The 25,099-nt window shown below is 38.9% G+C and overlaps 1 protein-coding gene across 1 annotated transcript in view; it reads right to left on the bottom strand.

Annotated features, from left to right (window-relative positions):
• SNTB1 (syntrophin, beta 1 (dystrophin-associated protein A1, 59kDa, basic component 1)) overlaps nt 1–25,099 on the bottom strand; it is a 336,416-nt gene that overhangs the window by 160,875 nt on the left and 150,442 nt on the right. Inside the window, exon 6 of the mRNA XM_011941097.1 lies at nt 3,617–3,833. Coding sequence (XP_011796487.1) covers nt 3,617–3,833 — 217 coding nt within the window. The remainder of the gene's footprint in view (nt 1–3,616; nt 3,834–25,099) is intronic.

Raw genomic sequence — 25,099 nt, 5'->3', positions numbered from 1 at the left:
AGACGGGGTTTCACCATGTTAGCCAGGATGGTCTCGATCTCCTGACCTCGTGATCCGCCCGTCTTGGCCTCCCAAAGTGCTGGGATTACAGGCTTGAACCACCGCGCCCAGCCTTACTGTGCCTACTTTATAAATTAAACTTTATCATAGGTATGTATGTATAGCAAAAACACAGTGTATAGAGGAGTCAGTACTATCCATGGTTTCAGTCATCTACTGTGGGTCCTGTTACATTCCTTCCATGAATAAGGGGGGATTACTGTATTTATCTGTGTCCTCTACTTGCCCTTACTTGGATGGAAAGTGGTATATGTTGAAATACCTAATATGAGTATGTTTCTGTCTATTTTTTCTTGCATCTTCTGCAGTTTCCGTTCTAAAACTTGCTGTTCTGTTATGTGGTATGTATTCATAACTACTGGATGTTGCTTGTGAACTCTGGCCTTCAACATAAATCAATCCTTCCTTGTGCTACTTTATGGACATTTTACCTTGGACATTTTTTAGCCAGCATTTTACCTTGTCTTATATCAAGATCAAAATCAATGCTTTCTGTTGTTATTTAATAGTTTGCATTTGCCTTGTAAGCTTTCGCCCACCCTTGTATCTTTCACCTTTTAAAATCACTCTGTTAGGTGTGTCTCTTGCATTCAGCATTGAGTTGGGTTTTGCAGATTCCACATTTCTGAATGGTACACCATACTCTGCTCAGCCTGTAACTGGAGTTTCATAAAATATTTGTTTCCTTTTTATTTTCTTCTCTTCCTCTACCATGGGCAAGCCTCACCTAGGCCCCCAGTCTTCTTGTTAGCAGCAGTTTGGGACCTGTTGGGACCTGAAGTCCCTTCAGAACCATCTGGCTTAGCTGGATTCTCATGTTCGATTCTGCCCTGCTGGTTCTCACAACACAGCAGAACAGGCTCTCCCTCTCCCACAGGGGAAGCCCTGTGGATGATCATCACTGGTGGACTTGACGAGCACCAATATAAAAGTTTGAAACTTATTCTCCTCTACTGCCTTGACACACAGACTGAAGTTTCCAATATCTGGATTAAGGTCTGGTGTCTCCCAAAATCGTCTTTAAAATATAATTAAATGACCCAGGAGTGCTGTTGTAGCATCTCAGTCTACTTCTGGGAGAAACCCAAGAAATCATCTATTCAAATTTTCTCCCTAGTGTATGAATTGCTCCTACAATGTCCCAGTAAGTTTTTGTCTCGGTTTGCATTTTTCTGGAAATGATTAACTGACACTGTCACCCTTTCTATAGGTATGAGTTTGAAGCCCAGCTAGACTATATAACAGCTATATAATGTTGAGAACTTATATAAACATTTTTTGTCTCAATTTTTTGTCTGTAGAATGGGGACAATGAAAGCAACTCACAGAGCTGTTAAGAGGACTAAGCGGGGTTACAAATTCAAAGATTAGGCAGGTAATTAATTGAATTCTGTAAGTATAAGGTAATAGAAATGATGAGGAGAGTTCATTCCCTTGTCAAAGGAGAAAACTCTACTGAGCTCTGGTATATTACCGCGCTGCTGCATCAATGTGGGCCTAATAACATGACCAGTTCTTCCAACTTTTCTAGAAAAGCAGAAACCTGGCTTTTTAAATGTGAAATTTCTCAATTATTGAACATAGCAACTAATTCAAATTTATTTAAACACTAGATAGACTATTCCAAAAAAAAAAAAAAAAAAACCCAACCATATCTGTAGGCTGGGTATACCTATAGGCTGCCACTTTGCAGTCTGTGGTCTACATTAATTAGTATAATGCACATGATAGGCACTCAGTACTACATCATGAGTTCATCACATCTGAAAACTTTGACGTTAGATCCTTGGGAGATGGGACTTGTTTTATTGGGTGGGTAAAAGGCCAGGGAAAAGGAGACTTAGAATAACCAGGACATCAACTGCAGGCCCAGGAACCCTGCAGAAATTGTGGGGAACAAAACAGAGAACAGAGACCAGCGATGAGCTCTGTGTCCTTCCCAATCTGTCTGCTCTTACCCCTCTTGCCAATACTTGCTGGCTTTCTTGTACAACTGGCCAATCCCTGTACAAAATAACTAATACAGGAGGAGTAGGGAGAGCAGAGTAGAAGGATCTTGCAGCTGGCCAGAGCCAGAAGGGCCCTGGCAGCGTCTTTAGAGTGAGCTAACTGAGATGAGAACAAAAAAGACATTGAGCTGGGAGCCAAGGAAGCAACTTTCTCCCTGCCCCTACTCCCATCAGCAACTCTGAGCCTAGCCAAATACTTTCTATTCGGGTGGGTTGCAGCTGTCCCACGCACATTCTAAATAAGGGCCAGTCGAGCGGTTCCTATTTTTAGCACTTTGATGTGGATGCAAAGGTCACCAAGATTCCCCATTTGCTGGCTCAATTCCTCACTCTCTTTATTTCTCTTGTTTTCCTCCTAAAATGTACGTTTCCTCTTCTACTGAGCTAAAGTAAGACTTCTGGGGGATGAGGGACCCTGAATTTTACTTCCTCTTGGCTGCATTCCTCATAATTGCCATGGCTTGGGTGATATATCTAGCCTGTGGCATGCAAAGTCATGTACCGACTTTGGGCAACAGCATTCCAGACTTGGACCAAAGCCACTCCTTTTGCTCTCTTGAGCATAAAAAGATGCTTAAAGTAGAAAATAGCCTTAAAGCAACTCTCATCTAACCCTCCAAGTATACAGTTGGCAGCACTGAGGCCTAGTAAGGTAAATTTGCTTATTACTATCTAACATTAATAAGAAACATTACTGTAGCTTATATTCATAGAAAGTTTTCCTGTGCTGAGCACCTTACATGGTGCATTAATTCCTTTTGTATTGCTCTAAAGGAATACCTGAGGCTGGGGAATTTAAGGAAAGAGGTTTATTTGGTTCATGGTTCTGCAGGTTATATACCAGCATCCGCTTCTGATGAGGGCTTCAGGGAGCTTCCACTCATGGTGGAAGGGGCAGGGGATGCCAACAAGTTACATGGGAAGAAAGGGAGCAAGAAAGAGAGGGGAGGTATGCCATAGTCTTTTAAATAACCAGCTCTCACTTGAACTAATAGAGCAAGAACTCACTACATCGGGGTGGGCACCAAGCCATTCATGAGAGATCTGCCCCCATGACCCAAACACCTGTCACTGGACACCCATCTCCAACACTGGGGATCACATTTCAATATGAGATTTGGAGGGGACAAACATCCAAACTATATCACATGGATTTCCTAATTTAATTCTCACAACCCAACAAAGCATCTCTTTCAATTATTCCCATCGTAGAGATGACAAAACTGAGGTTAAGCGATTTAAGAAACTTGGCCTAAGTCATGTGGACTGGTAATGAGCCCTGAAGACATTTAGGATACTGATTCTAGTTCTTCAACTCTTTCCAGAACCAGTGCTCAGTGTATAGATTCTCTCTTCTCTGTCTCTGTCTCTCTCTCTCTCTTACACACACACACACACACACACAATTCTCAGCATGGCCCTTTCATGCTTTTCTTTGGAAGCCATGATGTGTTTTCAGAACATGAGGGCAACCTGGTGAAAGCCCCCATTTAGCCTGAGAGGTCAAGGAGCTGCTCAATACAGCGGAGAGTTTTGATCCTGTTTACCTGTTCTCAGGGTCGGCCAAGGCCATACTCCGAGTGACGTAGCACATTTTGAGGGGGATGCTTTTCCGGTCTCTGTGGAAGGAGAAGGACTGCGATGACAGGGGTTCTGAGGTGTTGCCCCCTAATCGAGGAGATTCAGGCGGAGGCGTTTCCCACCCAATCTCGGATACTGGGGATCCTTTCTTCACATAGGGCGTGGCTTCTCGCATGTACTTCACTGCAAGCAAAAAGATAATAAGTGCTTTTAATACATCATGGCTGAATTTCTGGAAAGTCTGATTATGTTTCTGAAATAGACTTGAATTGGATAAGCTCTTAATACTGAACTTCTTAAATTCTCAACGAGATTCCGAATTTCTGTTCCACGCAAGGTAATTATCTTATTATTTAAATCATATAGCTCTGTGGATCTTAGAACTTGCTGTTATGATGTCCTACAGTTGAGAATTGTGTCTAGCTTTTTTCAACTGTGACAACTTTTACATTTTCTGATTTTAAGTTTTGCATTCTGGGAAAAAGGCTGAAAACATGGACACAGAGTGAGAAAGTATAACTTAGGCTAAATATACATTATTCAACATAGATGTAAGGAATATGGAGGCCACATTCATTACCCATGATGCCATTTTTCTGTTGAGAAACAATCATAGGGTTTTCAATGTAATAGTGTTAAGGAAACATACAAAGAAATACATATAAGAACACATTTTGTAGTGGAGAAAATGTGTAATAGCAAAAAAATTATTTGTAAGAGCTGAAAACTAGAAACAATGTAAATATCCATTAAACAGGGACAGATTAAATAAATTGTAAGACATCTACATCATCATTTAAAAAATGAAATATATCTACATAGATAGATAGATAGATAGATGTGTTGATGTGGAAAGACCTGTAAGATCTATTATTAGTGGGGATAAAAGGAGAAAGCAAGATATATACTATAATATCTTTGTATATAAATTCATAAATATATGTGCTTATATGCCTACAATTATTTCTGGGTAGAAATATAAGAAATTGTTAACACTAGTTAGCTATGGGAAGTGGAAATAAAAGCCACAATTAAGAAATAGGTTTTTACTACTTATTTATTACTCTTTTATATCATTTCCATGTTTAACCATATGTGTGTATTACCTTTATAAAGCTTAAGAAAACAAAAATAACTTAAGAAAACAAAAATAGCTTACGAGCCAAGTGGAGCAGACTGAAGTTCTGCTCTTTGATATGTTTGCCTTGATATTAAGGAGTATTTTTGCCTATTCTGAATTTGAGCATTTGGTCCTTAGACAGCTTTTGAGTTGACAGGGCAACGAGATTCTTGGAACATGCAATACAAACTTGCATATTCTTCTCTCTGTTACCCACATACTCTGGTTCTCTGCTGCTTGAGGAGATTGGGCTAAGTCCCTCACAGGTGTTATTACAAATGGCAGTGAATTGGAATGACAGTAAACTAGGGGACATTTCCTCCAGATCTTTGACTAATCAGTTCCACCAACTAGCGGCTTCCCTATGCAAGACATGAACAGGATTATGGAGACTACAGAGATGAACAATACACTCCATACTCAGCGTTACAAAATCATGGGTGACTAGAGTAGATGCTGTTGGTGTCCCATCTAGGACCCTTTTCCTATAGCCTAGTTGCTGTGTGTTGGGTGAGAACAACTCATAGCTGCTCCTCGATCTTGGCTCAACAGAAGTCGCTAAGCTTCAGAGGCTGCAAAGTCACTACCCAATCACCCAGACAGATGCTCTGCTTCTCAGAAATCCACCTAAGATAGGACATAAGACAAACTACACAAACTATGGCACAAAGTAGAATGAGCTATGTTTTATAAAAGGAATAAAATGCCTTGGAAGAACCCATTAAAAAAAGGATCTAGGAGCATGAAAGAGTTCAGGTTCACAAAAATTTAATCAGCAGTTCAAATATACCCAGATGCATGTAATATGGACCTTTATTGAGGGACTCAATCATATCAAAAATAGATGTATTAATACAAGACAGAGGAGCAGTCATTTAACACCAACATATATTGTCAAAGAAAAGTTCAGGGTTTTAATTGAATATAAATGCAATTAGGAGAAAAGAGCTCCATGGTTGCTCCAAACCTGTTAGCACAGGTTGCAGTTACAGAAGGAGAAATACTATTCATGGACTGTGTATTTTAATAAATACTATTTATTTCTGGGCAAAATATTTAAAGAGGAACACAGACATACCCACGAGCAAATGCAGAAATTTAGGGGGACATATTTAAGCTGTCTGAGGCTGGAATAAATATACTTCTTTAGAAGATCCTGAACTTTTTCATCAGGGAAACCATTTTAGTAGAAGCTAGAACACTGCTTAGCTTTGTATATTGTAGAATTATACTAGTGGAAATATAGAAAATTCAAGTATCAGCTAAGATGAGGTGAATATTTTCCTTTGATTGCATTATTATGCTTCTGAGTGGAGTAGGGATGAGTGTTGCAGGAGTGAGAATCCACGAATGCTTCATGGAGAAGGTGGCATTTGAATTTGGCCTTGAAGAGTAGCTAGGACTTTAAAAAGTAGAGATAAGAATAATAATCCTTTCTTTAGGTAACATGCTCTGTTTTATAATTTTTATTGCAATTCCATAGAAAAGGTAAGTCGGGTCTCAATTTGGAAGAAGGATAGAGAAAGGACATTTGCAATATACTTAATGATGTGCCAAGTATTGAATCAGGTGCTTTACATATCTTCCCACTTTAAGTTTCAAATGACCATTTAAGGCCTCATTTTATATACAAGGAAACTAAGGTCTAGAAAAGGTATGGATAAGGTATCTTTTATTTACTGAGCGTCCATGTGTCCACGAGTTATACAAGAAAAATATTGCTATCTCTTTCAGACCTGCTAGAAAGAAATGCCTTGTAGGGCTATTCTAATTCAAGTGAACACTAGCAGTTTGACATAGGTACTCTCTTATAGGTTAGTATTATTGTATACATCAGCACATTGATGCTCAGAATTTTAGCTTACGTAAAGTTACATGGCTAGTAAGTGGTGTAGCTAGAATTTGATTTCCCAGAGATAATATTTTCTCATGAGATCTGGCCAACCACCTAGATGAAGGATGCAAATGACAAGCTAATAGGTTTGAGCTTTATTCTACAGGCAGTCCTGATAGTTATGGTGATCTGTGAGTGAGAGAGTGGCAGAATCAAAGGTTAGTTTTAGAGAGAACTCCTGCAAGGTGAGATTGGGTGTACTTAAGAGAAAAGATTAGAAGTAGATCCACCATTTCCAGGGCCATAGGGGTTTTTGTCAGAGATAACCCAAGCAACACTCTAAATCTCCATATAAGGCAGGAGGAATTCCAGAAATATGTGGCTTTATCCATTCCTGGGAAGCAGCATGAGGAGTATAGCAAGTCTTAGCCTGGAAGCAAATATTTGCCAAGTAACCATTGCCTATGTGACACAGCACTAGGGGAATTTCCAAAGGAGAGAAGACATGGCACTGCCTTGAAGAAGGGATAGCCCATTGGGAGTAATATTCTGCATATAGTAATCCTTTTAACTGGCCAATTGAAAATAAAGACAGAAAATATAAGGTAGGTGTGATAATTTAAAAATTTCACTCATTCGGTCAAAACTTATCAGTCAGTTTTCATGTGCTAAGAACTGTGCTGTCCATGAGGTATAATAAGAAATTGTCCATTATTAAAAGTTTAAGCCAGGAGGAAGGGAAGTAAGTAAATGATATGAGTGCTTATGTTAAATCTTAAAACTGATTTAAGGAAATCTCAAGCTCGACAAATCTCTAGAGGCCTTGAAGAATCAAATGCAAGTCCTTTCTGGAGGAAGGCAACTTCATCCTAAGCTTCAAAGAATCCCTATGAATCATTTTAAAAGGCAATGAGCAGGCATACAAATCAAAGAAAATGTTGCACACAAGGAAACAATGTACCACGTGCAAGAACCAGCACTGTCTTTTTTCTTTTCTTTTCTTTTTTGTTTTTTTTGGATGGAGTCTCACTCTGCCGCCATGGCTGGAGTGCAGTGGCACAATCTTGGCTCACTGCAAGCTCCACCTCCCGGGTTCATGCCATTCTCCTGCCTCAGCCTCCTGAGTAGCTGGGACTACAGGTGCCCGCCACCACACCCGGCTAATTTTTTGTATTTTTTTAGTAGAGACGGGGTTTCACCATGTTAGTCAGGATGCTCTCGATCTCCTGACCTCATGATCCACCTGCCTGAGTCTCCCAAAGTGCTGGGATTACAGGCGTGAGCCACCACGCCCGGCCTGACAGCAGTAAGTCTCACACATACTACAAAGCTATAGTATGTTTACAGAGACAAATGAAAGCTTGAGAGAATCTTCTAGAAATTCTTTAAAAGTGATTTAACATAGTGATAAAAAGAACCAAACAGAATGTTTAGTAATATTACCAGAATTGAAACTTCCACAGATAGACATCTCAGAAGAATGAATTAGGGAACTGTAGATAAGAAATTTTATAGAATGTAGCACAAATATACAAAAAGATGGAAAATATGGGATACAGATGAACAGACGTGAAGGATAAAGTAAGAAAATCTAAATCTGTTTAACTGGACCCTCAGAAAGGTACAGTATAGCGAATATGGCAGAGCCAAAGAATTTTCCTGATGCCAAGACACCAACCCATAAGTTCAAGAAACCTAATTTGGCTTTGCTGAACAACGCCTGTGAACTTCACCACCAAGAAAAACAAAAATAAGGTATCATTCTTCTTTATACTTTGGATAGGGTAATGGCTTAGGTTTTTCTGTGTTTCTTCTGAGAGCTTTAGATATCACCTCTGCTTTTCACTAGTATTGGGAGGAAATCTTAGCAAAATCCCTAAAGGAGTCTTGAAATCTCCAGAAAACAAATTTTCAATTTCAAGGAATTAAATGAGGCTAAAAGACTATCATTCCTGTTCCTAAAGAAGATATACTGAAGTCCTGGTAGTTTTTTTCATATCTATCCTGAGGGAGAATAAGTAACATCCACACATCCATTCTTAAAATCCCTTTGTCCAGGAGTTCTGATTTTTGTTGATACGTATAGAAAATGGAGAAGTTTGTTACTGTGTATAATAAAAAAAAGCAAACGAAGATTGACATTGGATTTCTCCAAGAACCCATAATTTCTGGCACAGAGGAAGTAATAAAATGGTCAAGATGGCCCCTCTTGCTGGAAGAGACTCCAAGTCATTTTTACAAGGGTTGGCTATCAATTGTAGACATAATTCTACTGCCAAGCACTCCTGTTTCCAATCACCAGTTGAGGTCTGAGACTAAGCAGCCCCAGGCAGGGAGTGAAAGAAAGGTAGCCATGCTACCTTTCTTGATAAAGCAGTGGCTGTAATTGGAAATAGAGTGTGTGAAACCTTCGTGGTTCTCTGTGTGTTAGTGTTCTGAAATTTCTACACCTGGCAATCAAAGTAGTGAGGATATCATCTAATTCAGGGAAGGGAAGGTGTTGCCTAAGAATAGATTTATCTACAATAGGCAGCCAACATCAGTGTATTAAGTAATACAGGAGTTTGTTATTTGTTTATCAAAAGTCTAGAGTGAAAGAAAAGGGCTGCTAGGGCAGCTCTGCTCGCTGAAGTTGTCAGGGACGCAGGCTTCTGCTTCCTGACTGCTCTGTATCCCTGGTGTGCTGTCTAATGATCCAATATGGCTGCTGAGTTCCAGCCATTGCAACCAAATTCCCATTAGTAGGCAGGACAAAGAAGTGAAAAACACACGATCCTTCTTGCTTTAAGGCCACTTTTCAGATATTGACACACTATTTCTGCTTACAACCTGATATGGTTTGAATATTTAGCCCCTCCAAATCTCACGTTGAAATGTAATCTCCAATGTTAGAGATGGGCCTAGTGGGAGGTATTGGATCATGAGGATAGATCCCTCGTGAATGGCTTAGCACCATCCCCTTGGTAATGCACAAGTTCTCACTCAGTTGGTTCACTTGAGATCTGGTTATTTAAAAGAGTCTGGGAACTCCCCATTCTCTCTCTCTTTGTCCCATTCTTGCCATATGATATGCTGCTATCCCTTTGCTTTCCACCACGAGTAAAAGCTCCCTGGGGCATCACCAGAAGCCAAGCAGATGGTGGCACCATGCTTCCCGTCCGGCCTGCAGAACCGTGAGCCAGTTCAACCTCTTTTCTTTATAAATTACCCAGGCCCAGGTATTCCTTTATAGCGATGCAAAATGGATTAACACACAACCCATTGGCCAGAACTTACTCACATGGCCACTTCTAGGTGGAAAATAATTTTTTTTTTATTCTTGACAGCTCTTTGTCCACCCAGCTAAAAATGGTAGGGAGAGGTGGCTATTACTGTGGAAAATGAAGAGAATAAATATCTGGAGACAACTCAGCTTTTTCCAGAGGAAGGCATTCCTAATTTTCTCAGGACTTAGCATAAATAGATTTTATAACACATAAATACAAATAAATGTGTTAGAACAATCAATTAAAAAATGATGACCATGTTCCATATATTTTGCCAAGTGTTTTTTGTGTGCTAACTCATTTGAACCTCACAACAATATAGGCATTATAATCATCCCCCTTTCACCAAAGACACTACAATAGAGAGGGGTTAGGTCATTCGCCCAAAGTCACAGTGCTGGAAAATGGCAGAAACACGAGATGAATCCAGGCAGACTGGCCCTAGAGTCCTTAGGTTCAATCAGGAAGCAATACTGATTCTCACTCTGAAAAAAAAAAAAAAAACTGTGTGTGTGTGTGTGTGTGTGTGTGTGTGTGCGCGCACGCGCGCGCGTGTATTTAAGTCAATATTTTTATGTGCTGGGAGAAAACATCCAATTAAGGGGCTGTTGCCTGTAACATGAGAGAGTTTGATTTTGTAAGCTTGGACTATTAAACTATGGCATTTCAATAAATGCCTTTTAAGACACTATAATATGTATTCATAATAGAGGGTTTAACCTGGCAGAACTGAACCACTAGCGTCTGCATAATTACACCTCCATGTGCTTACCGGCAGTGATTTCAGGCAAAGAGCTGTTGAAACTGATTAGAAGCAGCCAGGCCCAGGTTCAGGGTGCCTAGTAATCAGAACCAATTAATAAACCATGCCCCTTTTGGGCATCGTGATTTAAAAGCTGTGGTTTAGCAATTAAAATTCCAATCTTCAGTTGTAAGAAAAGGGGCGGAGAGAAGTAAGAAGTGGTCTTCAAACCAATAATCCACCAAGCCACTTTCAATATGTTTGTGTTTTTCATTTGAAGGACAGGCAGTTGTGAAGATTTCAAAAGAGCATTCAGTAAAACCCAAGTCTGCTACGGCTCCAAGTTGCCACAATTAAATCTTTGTTGGGTTGGCCAGATGACATTTGAAAGAAAAAGCAGCACACAGGCTACTAATGAGGAAATGCTTTAGGCAAATTCAATCAACTCTCCTACCAGACTAGTTTCTAAGGAGCCAGAAAGTCCATCTGATATATACAAGTTTTCTTAAAAATAAAAACAAACACAACAACAAAAAAAGAATTTCCAGATTATAGGAAGGGAAGTCATTGCTTTAGAGGATGTAAACACAAATGTGCAGTTTGGAAAATCTGATTAAGGAGAAAGGGGATTAGCTGGAGGTAAGAAACCTGGGTATTCAGACTTTTGGTGAAATGTTCAAGTTGGGGACAGGCTGGTGACAGTGGGACTTGCCAACAAAATGTAATATAAGATTTACCCTCAATGGCATTTTCCCAGGTCATCTTAGAGAGGAAAGATGCAGAGAGAGATCATCAATATTTTCAAAAAGACCAAGAAATGATGAAAGAGGTAATACGTTTCTCAGAAGTTATAGCTAATGTCTCGAGAGGCTGAATGATGCAGAGGAAAGAGAATTGGCCCTGGGAGTCTGAGACCTGGATTACAGTTCCAGCTCCGCCACTAATTAGCTCTCCAGCCCTGGGCAAGTCACTTCACTTATCTGGATCTCATTTTCTTTGCCTGTCAAAGGAGGGAAATAAGGTCCCTACCCTTCAAGCATTCTCTGATTCCTTGGGAAGCTGCCTTTTCTGACAATATTACAAAAAAAAAAAAAAATGTGTCTTACCTCATCTTGCTATTTATGTCATCACCAAGAAATAGCGCTGTTCAAATGTGTGCCAAATTCTAGACAGAGGCCTTAAGCAGATGTGTCTTCTGACTTTTTAACCAAACCCTACAGGGACCTGACAAATAGGAATATAAGCCCACATTGAGATTATGTTCTCAAGTTACTTTTTCTTAGGTTTGGCAGCATTATCTATAAGAATCATTATTTTCATTCAGTTACCAATATTTATTTTACTTCCATTCTGCCAGCTGAATCCTGGCATAAATACATCTTGAAGGGAGGAAGCACTTGAAGGGTGGCCAAAATGTTCTGAAGAAGTCATAGGACATTCTTGGAGAAGGGACTGAGTTTTAAAATGTGGAGTCAAAAGTAAGATAAACTAGGTATGAATTTGTTAAGTAATCTTTGGCCTCCAAAGAAAAGATTATCTCAAAATTATCCTATTTTAGACGAATCCACTCATTCAATGTGACCTACCTTGATTCTTCAACAAAGCAAGATAATTGATGCTAAAGTAAGGCAATGTACCCGTAGACAGTATCCCATCTCATGAGTACTCCTACATCCATACAGAGCACAACGATTGGTTTAGTTATTAATTAATTCAACAAACGTTTAATGAGCTCTTGCTGTAGGGAGGGCCCTGAGTATTGGAATAGTCACAGTGAATAAGACAGACTGGCTCCCCACCCTTAAGGTGCTTGCATTCCAGTACACATGGGCCTGTTGCAGCATAGGGTGGAGACATTCAACACTCAGACAATATAGGGCATTGCTCAGAAAGTGACATGCACTAGAGGACAGGAGCCTGTCCCCGTTTACACAGAGCCATTCACCATTGTGGCACCTGCCTACTTCCTGACCTAATCTTAGCTGACTTGTTCTCCATGGTTCACACACAAGCCACAGAGAAGTACTGTTTAATTCTCTGAACATGCCATGTTCTCTCCTGCCTCTGTTCTTTCCACATGCAGTTTCCTCCATGTGGAAACCTTTCTGGAAAACTCCCTACATCCTTTAAACCTCATGCTGGGTAAGACCTCCTTTTCCAAGTGCTCCTGACACCTCCAGGCATGCCTCCCTTAAACACCAGCTGTGCTTTGCAGCAGCTTCCACTGATACCAACAGCGTCAGGACCATAAACATCGTGATGATGACTTATTCCACACCAGGCACTGTGCTGATCAGCTTACCAATATTTTAAAAACCCTTATATTTATATGCAATTGTTTGCATAATAGGTCTCTCTAGTAAAACCATAAGGTCTTCAAAGTTGAGTGACTGCTTTACAAACTCTAGACTCTGGAGCCAGACTATACAGTTCACATCCCAGCTGTGCCACCTGCCAACTATGTAAGCTTGGGAAAATTTCCTTACCCTTTTGATAGCTTCACTTTTCTACGTGAAAAATGAGGATGCATAGCCGTTCTTACCTCAGAGAATTGTTATAAGGTTATGAGGATTAAATGAGTTAACACACACAAAGGACTTAGAAGTGTGTTTTTAGCACATAGAAAGTACTCATTACTGTCAGAAAAAATAAAAACTCAGGGACATGCAATTAGCACAAATGTCTGGCTACAAAACATGGAATTAGTGAGCAAATGAACAACAAATACAATCTCCATAATATAATTTCTCAGATTTTTTTTTTTTTTCTGAGATGGAGTCTGGCTCTGTTGCCCAGGCTGGAGTGCAGTGGCATGATCTTGGCTCACTGCAACCTCCACCTCCTGGGTTCAAGCGATTCTCCTGCCTCAGTCTCCTGAGTAGCTGGGATTACAGGTGCACAGCACCATGCCTGGCTAATTTTTGTATTTTTAGTAGAGACAAGGTTGCACCATGTTGGCCAGGCTGGTCTTGAACTCCTGACCTCAAGTGATCCATCCGCCTTGGCCTCCCAAAGTGCTGGGATTACAAGCGTGAGCCACCATGTGTGGCCAATTTCTCAGAGTTGTTCTCTAGGAGCAGTCTCATAACCATGTTTGTTACAGATCAAGTAGCAGAGGCCAGAGAATATCAGTCACTTGCCTAAGGTTACAAGACCAAGGAGTCACAGATGAGGGTCAGGAACCCTACATTCTATCCTATAAAATGGAGGTAGGCAAGAGTTTTCTGTAAAAAGCCAGAGAGAAAATGCTGAGAGCTTTGTGGACCTTAGAGTCTCTGTCAAAACTTCATTTTGCCATTGATGCACAAAGAGGTCACAGATTCTACACAAATACATCGGTGTGGCAGCAGTCCAACAACACTTCATTCACAAAACCAGGCAGAAGGCCAGGTTGGACCCATGGGCTATAGTCTGCCAACTCTAGCTTTAGAACAATAACAACAACTAGCAATTATTGATTACTTATCATGTGTTGGACCTGGCTCTAAATGTGTAAAGTATGCTCATTAGGGAGCAATCCTATGAGGTAGGCATACTATTGTGCCTACCTTATAAGAAAGAAAATTGTGGCATGTAGAACTGAAGTGACTTGCCCACGGTCACATGGTAGCAACTGGCAGTGCTGAGATTTGAACTGAGGTTGTCCAGCTCTACACCCTCAACTTCCTATCACTTTACCATGCTTTTTTCTTGTATCCTGGATGCCACCTCTACACATATACAAATGTTCATGCCTGAAACCTGTTTGTACAACCACAAAAATTTTCGAAGTCATGTTTTTAAAAATATCTTTTAGCTGAGCTTTGTGGCTCACACTTATAATTCCTGCACTTTGGGAGTATGAGGTGAGAGACTTGCTTGAGGCCAGGAGTTAGAGACTAGCCTGAACAATACAGGATGACCTCATTTCTACAAAAATAAAAATTAAAAAATTATCCAGGCATGGTGGTACACACCTGTAGCCCTACCTACTTAGGAGACTGAAGCAGGAGGATCACTTGAGCTCAGTAAGTTGAGGCTGCAGTGAGCTATGATCATGCCACTGCACTCCAGCCTGTGCAAAAGAATGAGACTTTGTGTCAAAAAAAAAAAAAAAAAAAAGAAGAGAGAAAAAAGAAAAAAAGCTTTTAATCTGCAGCATTTTCTTTTCATCATCTCATAAACTGATAAAACATCAATGTTTGTGTTTTCATAAAGAAAAAAGATAAGCCAGAACAAAAAGAGGCTGGAACTACCAGGATCTTGCTAATTTGACATCTAGATATTATAAAGCAACCGGCCCACACTCCTTCAAAACCTGAAGGTGGAAATTGTTGAATCTAATAGATGAGGTGCATAATAGGTGTTGCTTTTATTACTTCAAGTTACTAGATAGCTTCTGGGAGGGCTACCTAATGCTTACAATGACAACATTGAGACTTTAAGAGTTTCACATGGGCACTAAATAGAAAGATGAAATATAATAGAGATAAAGTAGAAAGTTCTATCATTGCATATTCAAAATAAAAATCTCTGTAACATGTAGGACAGGGAGAACTGTGTTATAAGCTATTGATAAGAATAAAGATTCTAGGGATTTTCATGGCTATGATTCCCATAATAAAGTAGTAGGATATTGGCTCCACTGATAGAAGTATGGCATTCAGAAAAGGAGAGAGAAGTCCTTCTCTTTGCCTCCTTGATCAGCCCATACCTGAAGCTCTAACAGGTTAGATGATGTTTAAATGAGGGCAAAACAGGTGATCAGCTTGTTGAAAGGCTCAGGAAATAATTAAACCATACATTAAATGAGAGACACTAGCACAAACCAGTGAAGTGCATAAACTTTGAAGTCTGACCCTAGGGTCCGATTCCAAGCTCTTCCATTGCCTAGCTCTGTGGTCCTGAGTAAATTACGTGGTTTCCCCACATGTTTGTTCTTTCACTCACTTATAGAACTGTTGTGAGTCAAAGTAAGTAAAAATCTACAAGAAACTTGGGATAGTAAACACTGAAAGATACACTGCAATTATTAGAAGTTATTCAACCTAGAAAAACAATTTACAGGACTTAATAACTGGGGATTGGGTTAACTTCACTTTGTGTATGTCTGCAGAATAGAGCCATGATCAATGAATACAATCAACAGGGGTAAGATTTTAGTTCAATATAAGAAAAGACTGAGAGGTGGTGACTTCCCTATGCTAGTGACATTTCAAGCAGAAACTGGATGAGCTATCTCCCAGCCACATTGCAGAAAATAATTCTACTTTGTGGAAGAGCAGATTGTTTCTAAAATCTCTTCAAGTTGCCATATTCTGTGATTTCTTTTGGAATGTGGTTAATTGAGATGCCTAATCCACAGACTCCAATATAGTGAGATCGATTCACAGATACATTACCAAGCATAAAATTGTGCTGTACATTTCTTCATTATTATATGTTTATTAGCTACATATTAGTAGTGTGACAATGGGACAATTTGTTAAGCTATCTGGGTCTTAGAATCTGAATCTGTATAACGAGGAAAACAATGTCTTCCTTAGATAGGCAACATCGTGTCATGGTTTAAAATACGAGCTCTAGAGTCAGAGCATCTGGGTTGGAATCCCAAATCTTCCATTTGCAAGGTGGACTTCTTTAAGAAGGTATATAACCTCTCTGTACCTCAGTTTCCTTACCTGATAATAACAGCACCTATCTCATAGGATTGTTACAAGGATTAAATAATTTCAAAAAATGTATACAAAGCCCTTAGAACAGTATCTAGCACATGCTTATCACTCAAATTTAAATATTGCTATTATGTCATTGCTGTTATTGTTGCTATGAAATTTCAATGAGAAAATGCATTGCAAGGATGTCTCTTTTCTGACTCTTAGAACTGTCAAAATAAAAAGTGCTTGAAAGTATCATTTCTTTCATTCATTTCTTGCACATAAATTAAGCACTTACTCTGTGCATTGTGTGGGACTAGACATTGCAGGATAGATAATCAACTGGATATACAAGTTATTGCTTCTGAGAATTCTATAATCATGCCAGGCAGAAAAGGTATACAAACTTAAAATACCAAAATTTCTATAGAATATGATTCAATACACACAAAAAGTAGTCTAAAATTTATTCATCAGATATTAGTAAGTCCTGAGAGGACCTGGATTAATTTGCCAGCAAGGCCCTCACCATCAAAAATAATCATAATTTCTCTTCCCTAGGAAAAATAAAGTAACTATTTTAACAGCTATACTCTAACATCTGAAGACAGGAAGTGAGTAACATGCAGAAAGGATGTCTGAATGCTCAACTCCAAATATTGTTTTTACTCCTTGCTGGACAGAAGATCACATATGAACGAAACTTTACGTCAGAAGCAGGAAGTGTGTCTCTCTCTTGCCCCTTACAGGTATCTCTGGAAGATAAAACTCTATTATTCCAGGTGTAGCTTCATAATAACATCCTGCAAATCAAACTTAGGGTTCAGTAAATTTGCAGCTATTTTTCAGTGACAGAAGTCCAGAGTCATAAAACTTTTCCAAAGGAAACCACATTAAGTAAACTAAATATCATTACCAAGGGTAGAGTCAAGAATGGTATGACATTTTTCCACCTTACTCCGAATATGCTGCAAATCTAAAGTATTTGTAGAGGCATCTGAAGGTAAGGTAGAAGGTAAGGGGTTCTTTGAAACATCAGAGTCTGTCAGACTAGATAATGCTATGGATACCTCCTATTTTGAAAGTGCTTTATAGCACTTCCTTGCACACAATCTCATTGCATGCTTATTGTCACCCTCATCTGAAATATGCACAAGTTGCAAGGCCTTTTAGAATCTGACTATGCGTCTATTTTTTTGAGACTTCCATGACCCAGAGAGTGAAAGCCTAACAACTTTCCCCATAAAATTTTACCTCCTCCCCCAAACATATGTGCACACACAAACACATCTTGCTCCATAAAACTGATGCCTTTAGGACTCAGCTCAATGTGACTTCACTGGGCTTCTGCATTGGATTTTCTCCAAGAGGCCAAACTTAGCTTGGCCTTGCCTCATACTTTCTTAGGAGAGTAATTGCCAAGAATTAGATCACATTGACAGAGGAAAGGCCTAAGCAAGCTTTAAGGATCTGACTATCAGAGTCAGAAGAATAAAACCTCACAAGATTTAATGCTAAACCTCTAGAAGCCTCACTTGAGACGTAGCACTCAAGATAGTTGGGGCTTTGTTGTTTTTTCAAAAGGTAGGAAAGGAATGATGGTGAGCATGAGTGAATGGATACAACTCTTTCAATAAATAAACCTATAGAAAATTTTAACAATAAAAAGGTAGGCAAATTGAGGTTCAGAGAGTTTAAATATCTTACTGCAGGTAAGCACCAGACCTGGAATTTGATCCCACATCTTCTAACTCTAATTTGAAAATCCCTTTCACCATAATCACAGATGTAATAATACATCTACTTCAGGTAACATGAAGACATGAGCTAGATTATTGTGGTTAATGAGCAATGAATTGCTATTGATGCTGGGAAAATCTATGGATATTGGAAAAGGGGATTAAATTAATAAACATACTCTGTGATAATTATATCAGAATTGATGTTATCAAAATATTCCACATGTGCCAAAAGAAAAAATCTAAAGGTCATGCAGGAAATACTAAAAAACATACAAACTGTCACATTGATGAAAATAAAAAAATTGACATAAAATTTGTATTATAAACAAAAGGGGAAATGACATCAGATATAATAGAGATTAAAATAATAAATAATCTCAAAAACATAAAAGAATACTTTTGACAGTTTTATGGTAATAAGTTTGAAAACCTAGAATGCACAAATTCCTAGAAAAAAATAAACTTAACAAAACTGACCTAAGAAAATAGAGAGCATGGGTAGTCTTGTTACTCTTAAAGGAATGGGAAAATTCTTTAAAAAGAATTTTAAAATTTATTCTTTAATTTTAAAGAAAATGTTTAAAAAGAAAATACTAGAACCAGAGCTTATTAGTGAATTCTACCAAATTGTTAAAGAATAGCTCATTCGAATCTTAATCAAACTATTCCAGAGAGTAGACACAGAAAGAGTCTCCCCAAATTATTCCATGAAGCTAATATAACTTTAATAACAAAAGAAGTCATGGAAAATTTTTAAAGGAAAATTGCCCATCCATTTTCCTAAATATAAACATAAATCCCAAATGCCAAACAAAATATCAGTGAACCAAGTCCAACAATATATATAGAAGACAGTAGTACAGCATGACCAAGCTTGGACTATGTGAATAATGCAAGTTTGATTCAATATTAGAAAATGTATTACTGGCATTCAATATATGAACAGATGAAAGGAGAAAAGTATATGACTACTTAAGTGAGGAAAATTCATTTTATATTTTATAAACTTGAATAGACAGTTATAGTAAACAAAAGAACCGCTTAGTAAACCAGAAATAGAAGGTAACTTCCTTAACTTCATAAAGACTGTCCACTAGAAATAAAACCAAACTGATATCAAGCACTCTGAATAAGGAAATGCTGTAAGCATCTCCTTGAAAATCAGGACTGAATTAACAATACCCTCTCATTATCCCTCTATATAATGTTGCACTGGAAGACCTAGGCTGTGCTAAATGACAAGAAGCAGCAATTCAATGTATAAGAATTGGAAGGTTAAAAATGTTAAACAAATGAATGCATGAACGAATAAGTGAGAGAGTGAAAAAATGGAAGGAAGAGTGGAAAGGAAGGAAGGAGGGAGAAAGGGAGCGAGGGAAGGAGGAATGAAACAAGGTGTAGGATAAAGCACCTAGAACTTGTTATACCTGAATTTCCATCATGGCTGGGTTCCTAATTTTCTGAGTAGTTGTTAGCAAATCATTTAACCCTATAGTGTTTTAAATTTCCTATTCTATAAAATCAGGGAAACTGCCTTAGTAAATTAGGTAGACAGTAATTCCATTAAAAAGGATAGAAAATATGGGAAGAAATACAAGCTTCTGGGATGAGAGTGAACTATTTCAGTTTTGGAGATGTGAGGTTTGAGCTGTGGATACAACATCCATGAAGAGATAGAGGTCAACAGTCAGCAGAATTATGAGTCTGAAGCTTTGGGAAATGGTCAGAGTTTCATCTCAGTTCCAGTGGAAGGAGATGTTACATGATGATCGTAATGGTTAGCACTTATTAAGTGCTAACTAAATGTCTAGGGTTTTACATAGATTATGTCTTTTAATTTGCACAACCATCTTGTGAGATAGTACTGTTATATTAACAGTTTACAGATGAAGACACAGAAGTCAAACAACTTACCTAAGACCCTACAGCCTCAAAGTTGTGATTCAAGCCTGATTCCAAAGTTTTCCTCTTTCCTACTGTGCTGTGAAAGTCTGCCTTTTGGAATCAAATCTGATTTAGAATCTTTTCTCCCCAAAGAGCCTTGAAGTCTGGACAACTTGCTACAGTTCTCTAAGCCTGAGATTTCTTCTCATGAAAAAGAAGAAAATAATACCAAGAGCATGGGGTAGTTGTGTATATTTTACCAGATGATATATGTAAAGTGTCTGATATTAAAAAAAGAAAAAAAAAAGTTATGCCATACATAGTAGTTCCCTTTACCCTTTCTGCCCAAGGCAAACTTCCCAGAAGAAAACTAGAGAACAAGGACAGAGGGAGATGGCAGGTATGTAACAACCTAGAGCCATTTTCTTATGTTGCAAGTTATCCATATTCTCACTATCCCCCCACCTTTTCCGCAGACATCCCAGGGGCAAGCAAAAGGGCAAAAGGCAGACATCAAAGCTCAAAAGGGAAATAGATGTTAAACTGAACAGATGACTTAAACCCTTCCTCCTATTCTAAAACACTATCTATGTTCCCTGATCTAATCTTGAAGCAGGGAAGAAGGGGGCGGAGGTTGTGGGTGTTGTGAAGGGAAAACTCAAACTAAACAACAGGAAGCTTATCGGCTTAACTGAGTACCAGTAGAGTTGAGCTAAAAGATCACAGACTTTGAGTCAGATCAATCCAGCTTATGCGGCTGATTGCTGCACAAATGGCTACAGGGAACATTTCCTGACCTCTCTAAGCCTCACAGGGCCTGTTAACATGTAACGTACAAATTTGCTATTAAATTAGATAACACTTGTTGTGGTTAGAATGCATCCCCTCCAAAATTCATGTTGAAATTTAATCCTCTTTATGGTAGTATTAAGAAATGGAACCTTTTAGGAAGTGATTAGGTCACGAGGGTTCTGCCCTCATGAATGGATTAGTGCCTTACCAAAGGGCAGGAGGGAACTAGTGTAGGCCCCTTTTCTCCGTTTGCCTTCTGCCGTGTGAGGACACAGAATTCATCCCCTCTGGAGGACAAAGCAAGGTGCTCTCTTGGCAGCAGGGAATGAGGTACTTCCCAGACACCAAACCTACTGCTGGCTCAGTCTTGGACTTCCCAGCCTCCACAACCACAAGAAATATTTTTTTTTTTTTTTTTCTGTATAAATGACTCAGGCTCTGGTATTCTGTTATAGCAGTACAAATAGACTAAAACAATATAAATTATCAAATTAAAGGATATGTAGCACACATTCTGAAATGTGTTAAAAGGCAACTCTTTCTGGGTACTGATATGAATCTCAAAACAATCACCAGAAAATATTTTAGGGCATATTGACCTGCACTTGGAGAAGAACCCAGAACAAAATCTTTTTGGCTTGTGCCAAAACCAAAAAAACAAAACACAACAAAACCCAACTTTTTGGTGTTGTCTGTGGTAGAACATTGAAACCCAGGTATTCACTGGCAGAAAACAAAACCAGAGTTTTAACAAGCCTGGAAAAAATCTCAAATCACTTCGTGATTCATGTTGTTGTTTAAATGGTGATATGGTTAATTGAATCTAGGTATGAAACTTAAGTTTCCTCCAGGTTGAAAGTGAACTTGAAGTATTTCAATGTAAATAACACCTTTAAATATTGCATAATTTTAAAAATCACTAAAAAAACTTTATACACTCTAAATTGTGTTGCCCTAAGGCAAAGTATACACATTTCAAGGCCTCACAGCTCCCTCGGATCAAAGCTCTGGGTTAGCTAAATGGGAAATCCTGGCTGTGAGTTGCAGATGAACACTCTTATTATCCATTGTCCTGGGCCTCCGCACTTCCCTCCATGCAAGACTGTTTACTGTGTAAACAGTAGCTGTGCAGGCCGTCAGGTGTTTTGCACCAAAGAATTCAACATATTTCTGCACGAAAAAATACAAGTGTTTTACTTTCTGTCAGGGTCTAAACTCTTCATTCCTTTTTCTTTTCTGTTCAACAGATAATGGATATTTAAGTATATGACCTCATTGGACAAGCCTACAAGTCATGCAGGATTTTTGACTTAAGCAGGCTCTGAGGACCCTAGAACATAATAAAATATTTGTAGTCTAACATGCTATCAATTGTAACAGGAGCAGAACCCAAAAAACAAACTTTACCTTTAGAGTAGTGTATCTTGTTTGTCAATATAAAAAAAGAAAACACTCATTTGCTTTTCTTTTTTAAATCCTTGGGTAATACATATGTTTTAAATGGAATCTTCTGCTTTAAGAAAGTCCACCCGCATTATACACATAATATTCTAATTACTTCCAAGAAATGCTTCCTTCCAAGTTTGCAGTCATTTACAAACATTAAGACATACTTCAGTGAATCATACTGAGAATTCATGGAATTGTAGATTTATAAGTGAATTACACTTGGAATGAATTTTCTTTCAGAACTTAGAAATATATGACAGGCCGGGCGCAGTGGCTCACGCCTGTAATCCCAGCACTTTGGGAGGCCGAGGCGGGTGGATCATGAGGTCAGGAGATCAAGACCATCCTGGCTGACATGGTGAAACCCCATCTCTACTAAAAATACAAAATAATTAGCCGGGCGTGGTGGCGGGCGCCTGTGGTCCCAGCTACTCAGGAGGCTGAGGCAGGAGAACAGCATGAACCCGGGAGGCGGAGCTTGCAGTGAGCCGAGATGGTGCCGCTGCACTCCAGCCTGGGCGACAGAGCGAGACTGGGTCTCGAAAAAAATATATATATATATAGACGTTATTCATATAGTGAATGAGGTACACACCATCCTGAATTTTGCAACAATTCCTGTTACCAAACAAGGAGGTCAAGGATAGAAGCACTATTAAGTCTAATTTTATATGCATTTTTTATATGATGATAAATTAATTATGTAACAACTTAGAAAAGTTCAGTGGAGACAAAAATGTCACATTGTAAGCCACTGTAATAACATGGTAAACTTATTAATACCACAGGGGCTTTTATTCATCCTTTAACCAAAACTGTGAAGAAGAATCATAGCAATCATTCAGTGATAGTTCATAGGCAACTACGAACTGTCCATGAATGATCAGATTTATGTCTGACTACAGTTTATTTTCCATATGAAGAAGCTGAATCTCAGGCAGGTAGACTCACCCAACTTCTTATGCTGCATAATAAATGGCAGAGTGGGAATTTGAACTCAGGCTTTATGATCCAGCACTAGCATTAACCATTACACATGCTGCACACCGTCTTCTCCTGGTTACTATTGCCAGTACCCTGTCATGTGGTTTCAGAAACCCATCTCTATTCCCAGGAAGAAAAGCACCTAAAATGCATTGACTCCATAGTGGAGTAATATAAATATTGTCATTCTTGGAAATTGTTCTAGGTGGAAAAACCTGAACTAAAGAGTTAGGATCATGTGGGCTGAGGTGCAGTTCTGTCTTTCAGCTGCATGAGAATGGACAACTTATTTCATCTTTCTAAAGTTCAGCCTCCTCATCTATAGATACACCTGAGAGAAATAATATTTTTAAAAATTCAGGCATAATCTATACAGAGTGAAGTACTCAGACCTTACATGCATCTTTCAGTCTGGATAAATATGTATTACATGCATTTCATAGGTTTTATTTTCATCTGTCTAGACATTTTCCTCATGTTCCTTTTCAGTCACCCCACCCCACGGAAAAGTAGCTACTGATCTGTTTTCTGATTTGCTTTTTCTATATTTTTCTATAAATTGAATCATACAGGCTGGGCATGGTGGCTCATGCCTGTAATCCCAGGACTTTGGGAGGCCGAGGTGGGTGGGTTGTGAGGTCAGGAATTTGAGACCAGCCTGGCCAATATGGTGAAACCCCATCTCTACTAAAAATACAAAAATTAGCTGGGCATAGTGGCAGGTGCCTGTAGTCCCAGCTACTTGGGAGGCTGAGGCAGAAGAATCGCTTGAACCTGGGAGTTGGAGGTTGCAGTGAGCCAAGACTGCGCCACTGCACTCCAGCCTGGGCAACAGAGTGAGACTCCATCTCAAAAAAAATATTGAATCATACAATATGTACTTTTTTGTGTACATCTGGCTTCTTTCACACTGTGTAACATGTTTGAGATTCACTCAAGTTGTGGTGTGTAATTACAGTTCATTCCCATTAATAATAATTTGATGTAGGCATTACAAGAGATAATGTACATTATTACCTGTAAAGGACTCTATAAAAATACTTACAATTATTATTTAAAAGAGGAAACCCAGGAACAAGAGAGTGTTAGAGCCAAGAAGAGGCTAGAGTCTGTCATAGGCTAGAGTATATTTGGATTAAGGGGTTCATTAATTAGTGCCTTCCATATCACATTCTTTGTATATTTAAGGTCTTTCCATACCAGAAACATGTAAATTTGGCTTGTTTGGTCAAACTGAGTTGGATGCAGTTTACCAGACCAGAATTTATTTTTTTGCTCAGCACAGACACCAAGAGCACCTTCCACCTGTATTTCTGAAACACTCTCTTTTGCCCACCAGAGACGGAACCCCTCCTCCGTTCGATTACATTTAAGAAGCCAGTGTGTGCAAGCCATCCATAATACTGTCTTCAGAAAGAGTCAAAACTTGTGGTGTCAATTCCAGCCAGCTGTGCAATTCAGTTGTCCCAAGAGAACTTGAGCCTGGCCCTCATAAGTAAGATACAAATACTTCATTTCACAGAAGGTGATTTGGCCACAAAAAATAAATCCACACTCCAGAAAGACATGGAATCATGGAAGTAGATATTTTAAGTCCTTTTTTTTTTCTGGCAAAAACATTCTTCATTAAAAGCAGGATCTTCAAATCCAGTTAGGAAGCAGCCACCATTCCCAAAGATTATTTGCAAGAATTACTCTTAGAGGATGAGGTATAAATATAAATGCTGAGTCCCCAAGCAAAAATCTCAGAAGCCTCTGTTAATTGAACTAACAGATGGGCTATGGAGGTAGTCTCTTGTTAAGGTGGTAACTTGGGCAAGAATGATACCCTTAAAGGAAACATCAGGATATAGAAAGTTTATTAAAATATCATGGCAGAAGGTTTCAAGTCACATTTAGAGGAAGGTATAGAAGAAAGTCTCCTCAAAGTTGCAGCAAGCCAGTGGATGTAAGTTTCCATCCTGCTTCCTGCAGAAACAACATCTGCTCTTACATTCAAC

Source organism: Colobus angolensis, unplaced genomic scaffold (genome assembly GCF_000951035.1).
Source record: "Colobus angolensis palliatus isolate OR3802 unplaced genomic scaffold, Cang.pa_1.0 Scaffold198, whole genome shotgun sequence".
Taxonomy (NCBI): Eukaryota; Metazoa; Chordata; class Mammalia; order Primates; family Cercopithecidae; genus Colobus; species Colobus angolensis.
Note: the sequence above shows the minus strand (reverse complement) of the source record. Positions and strands in the feature narration are given on the sequence as shown.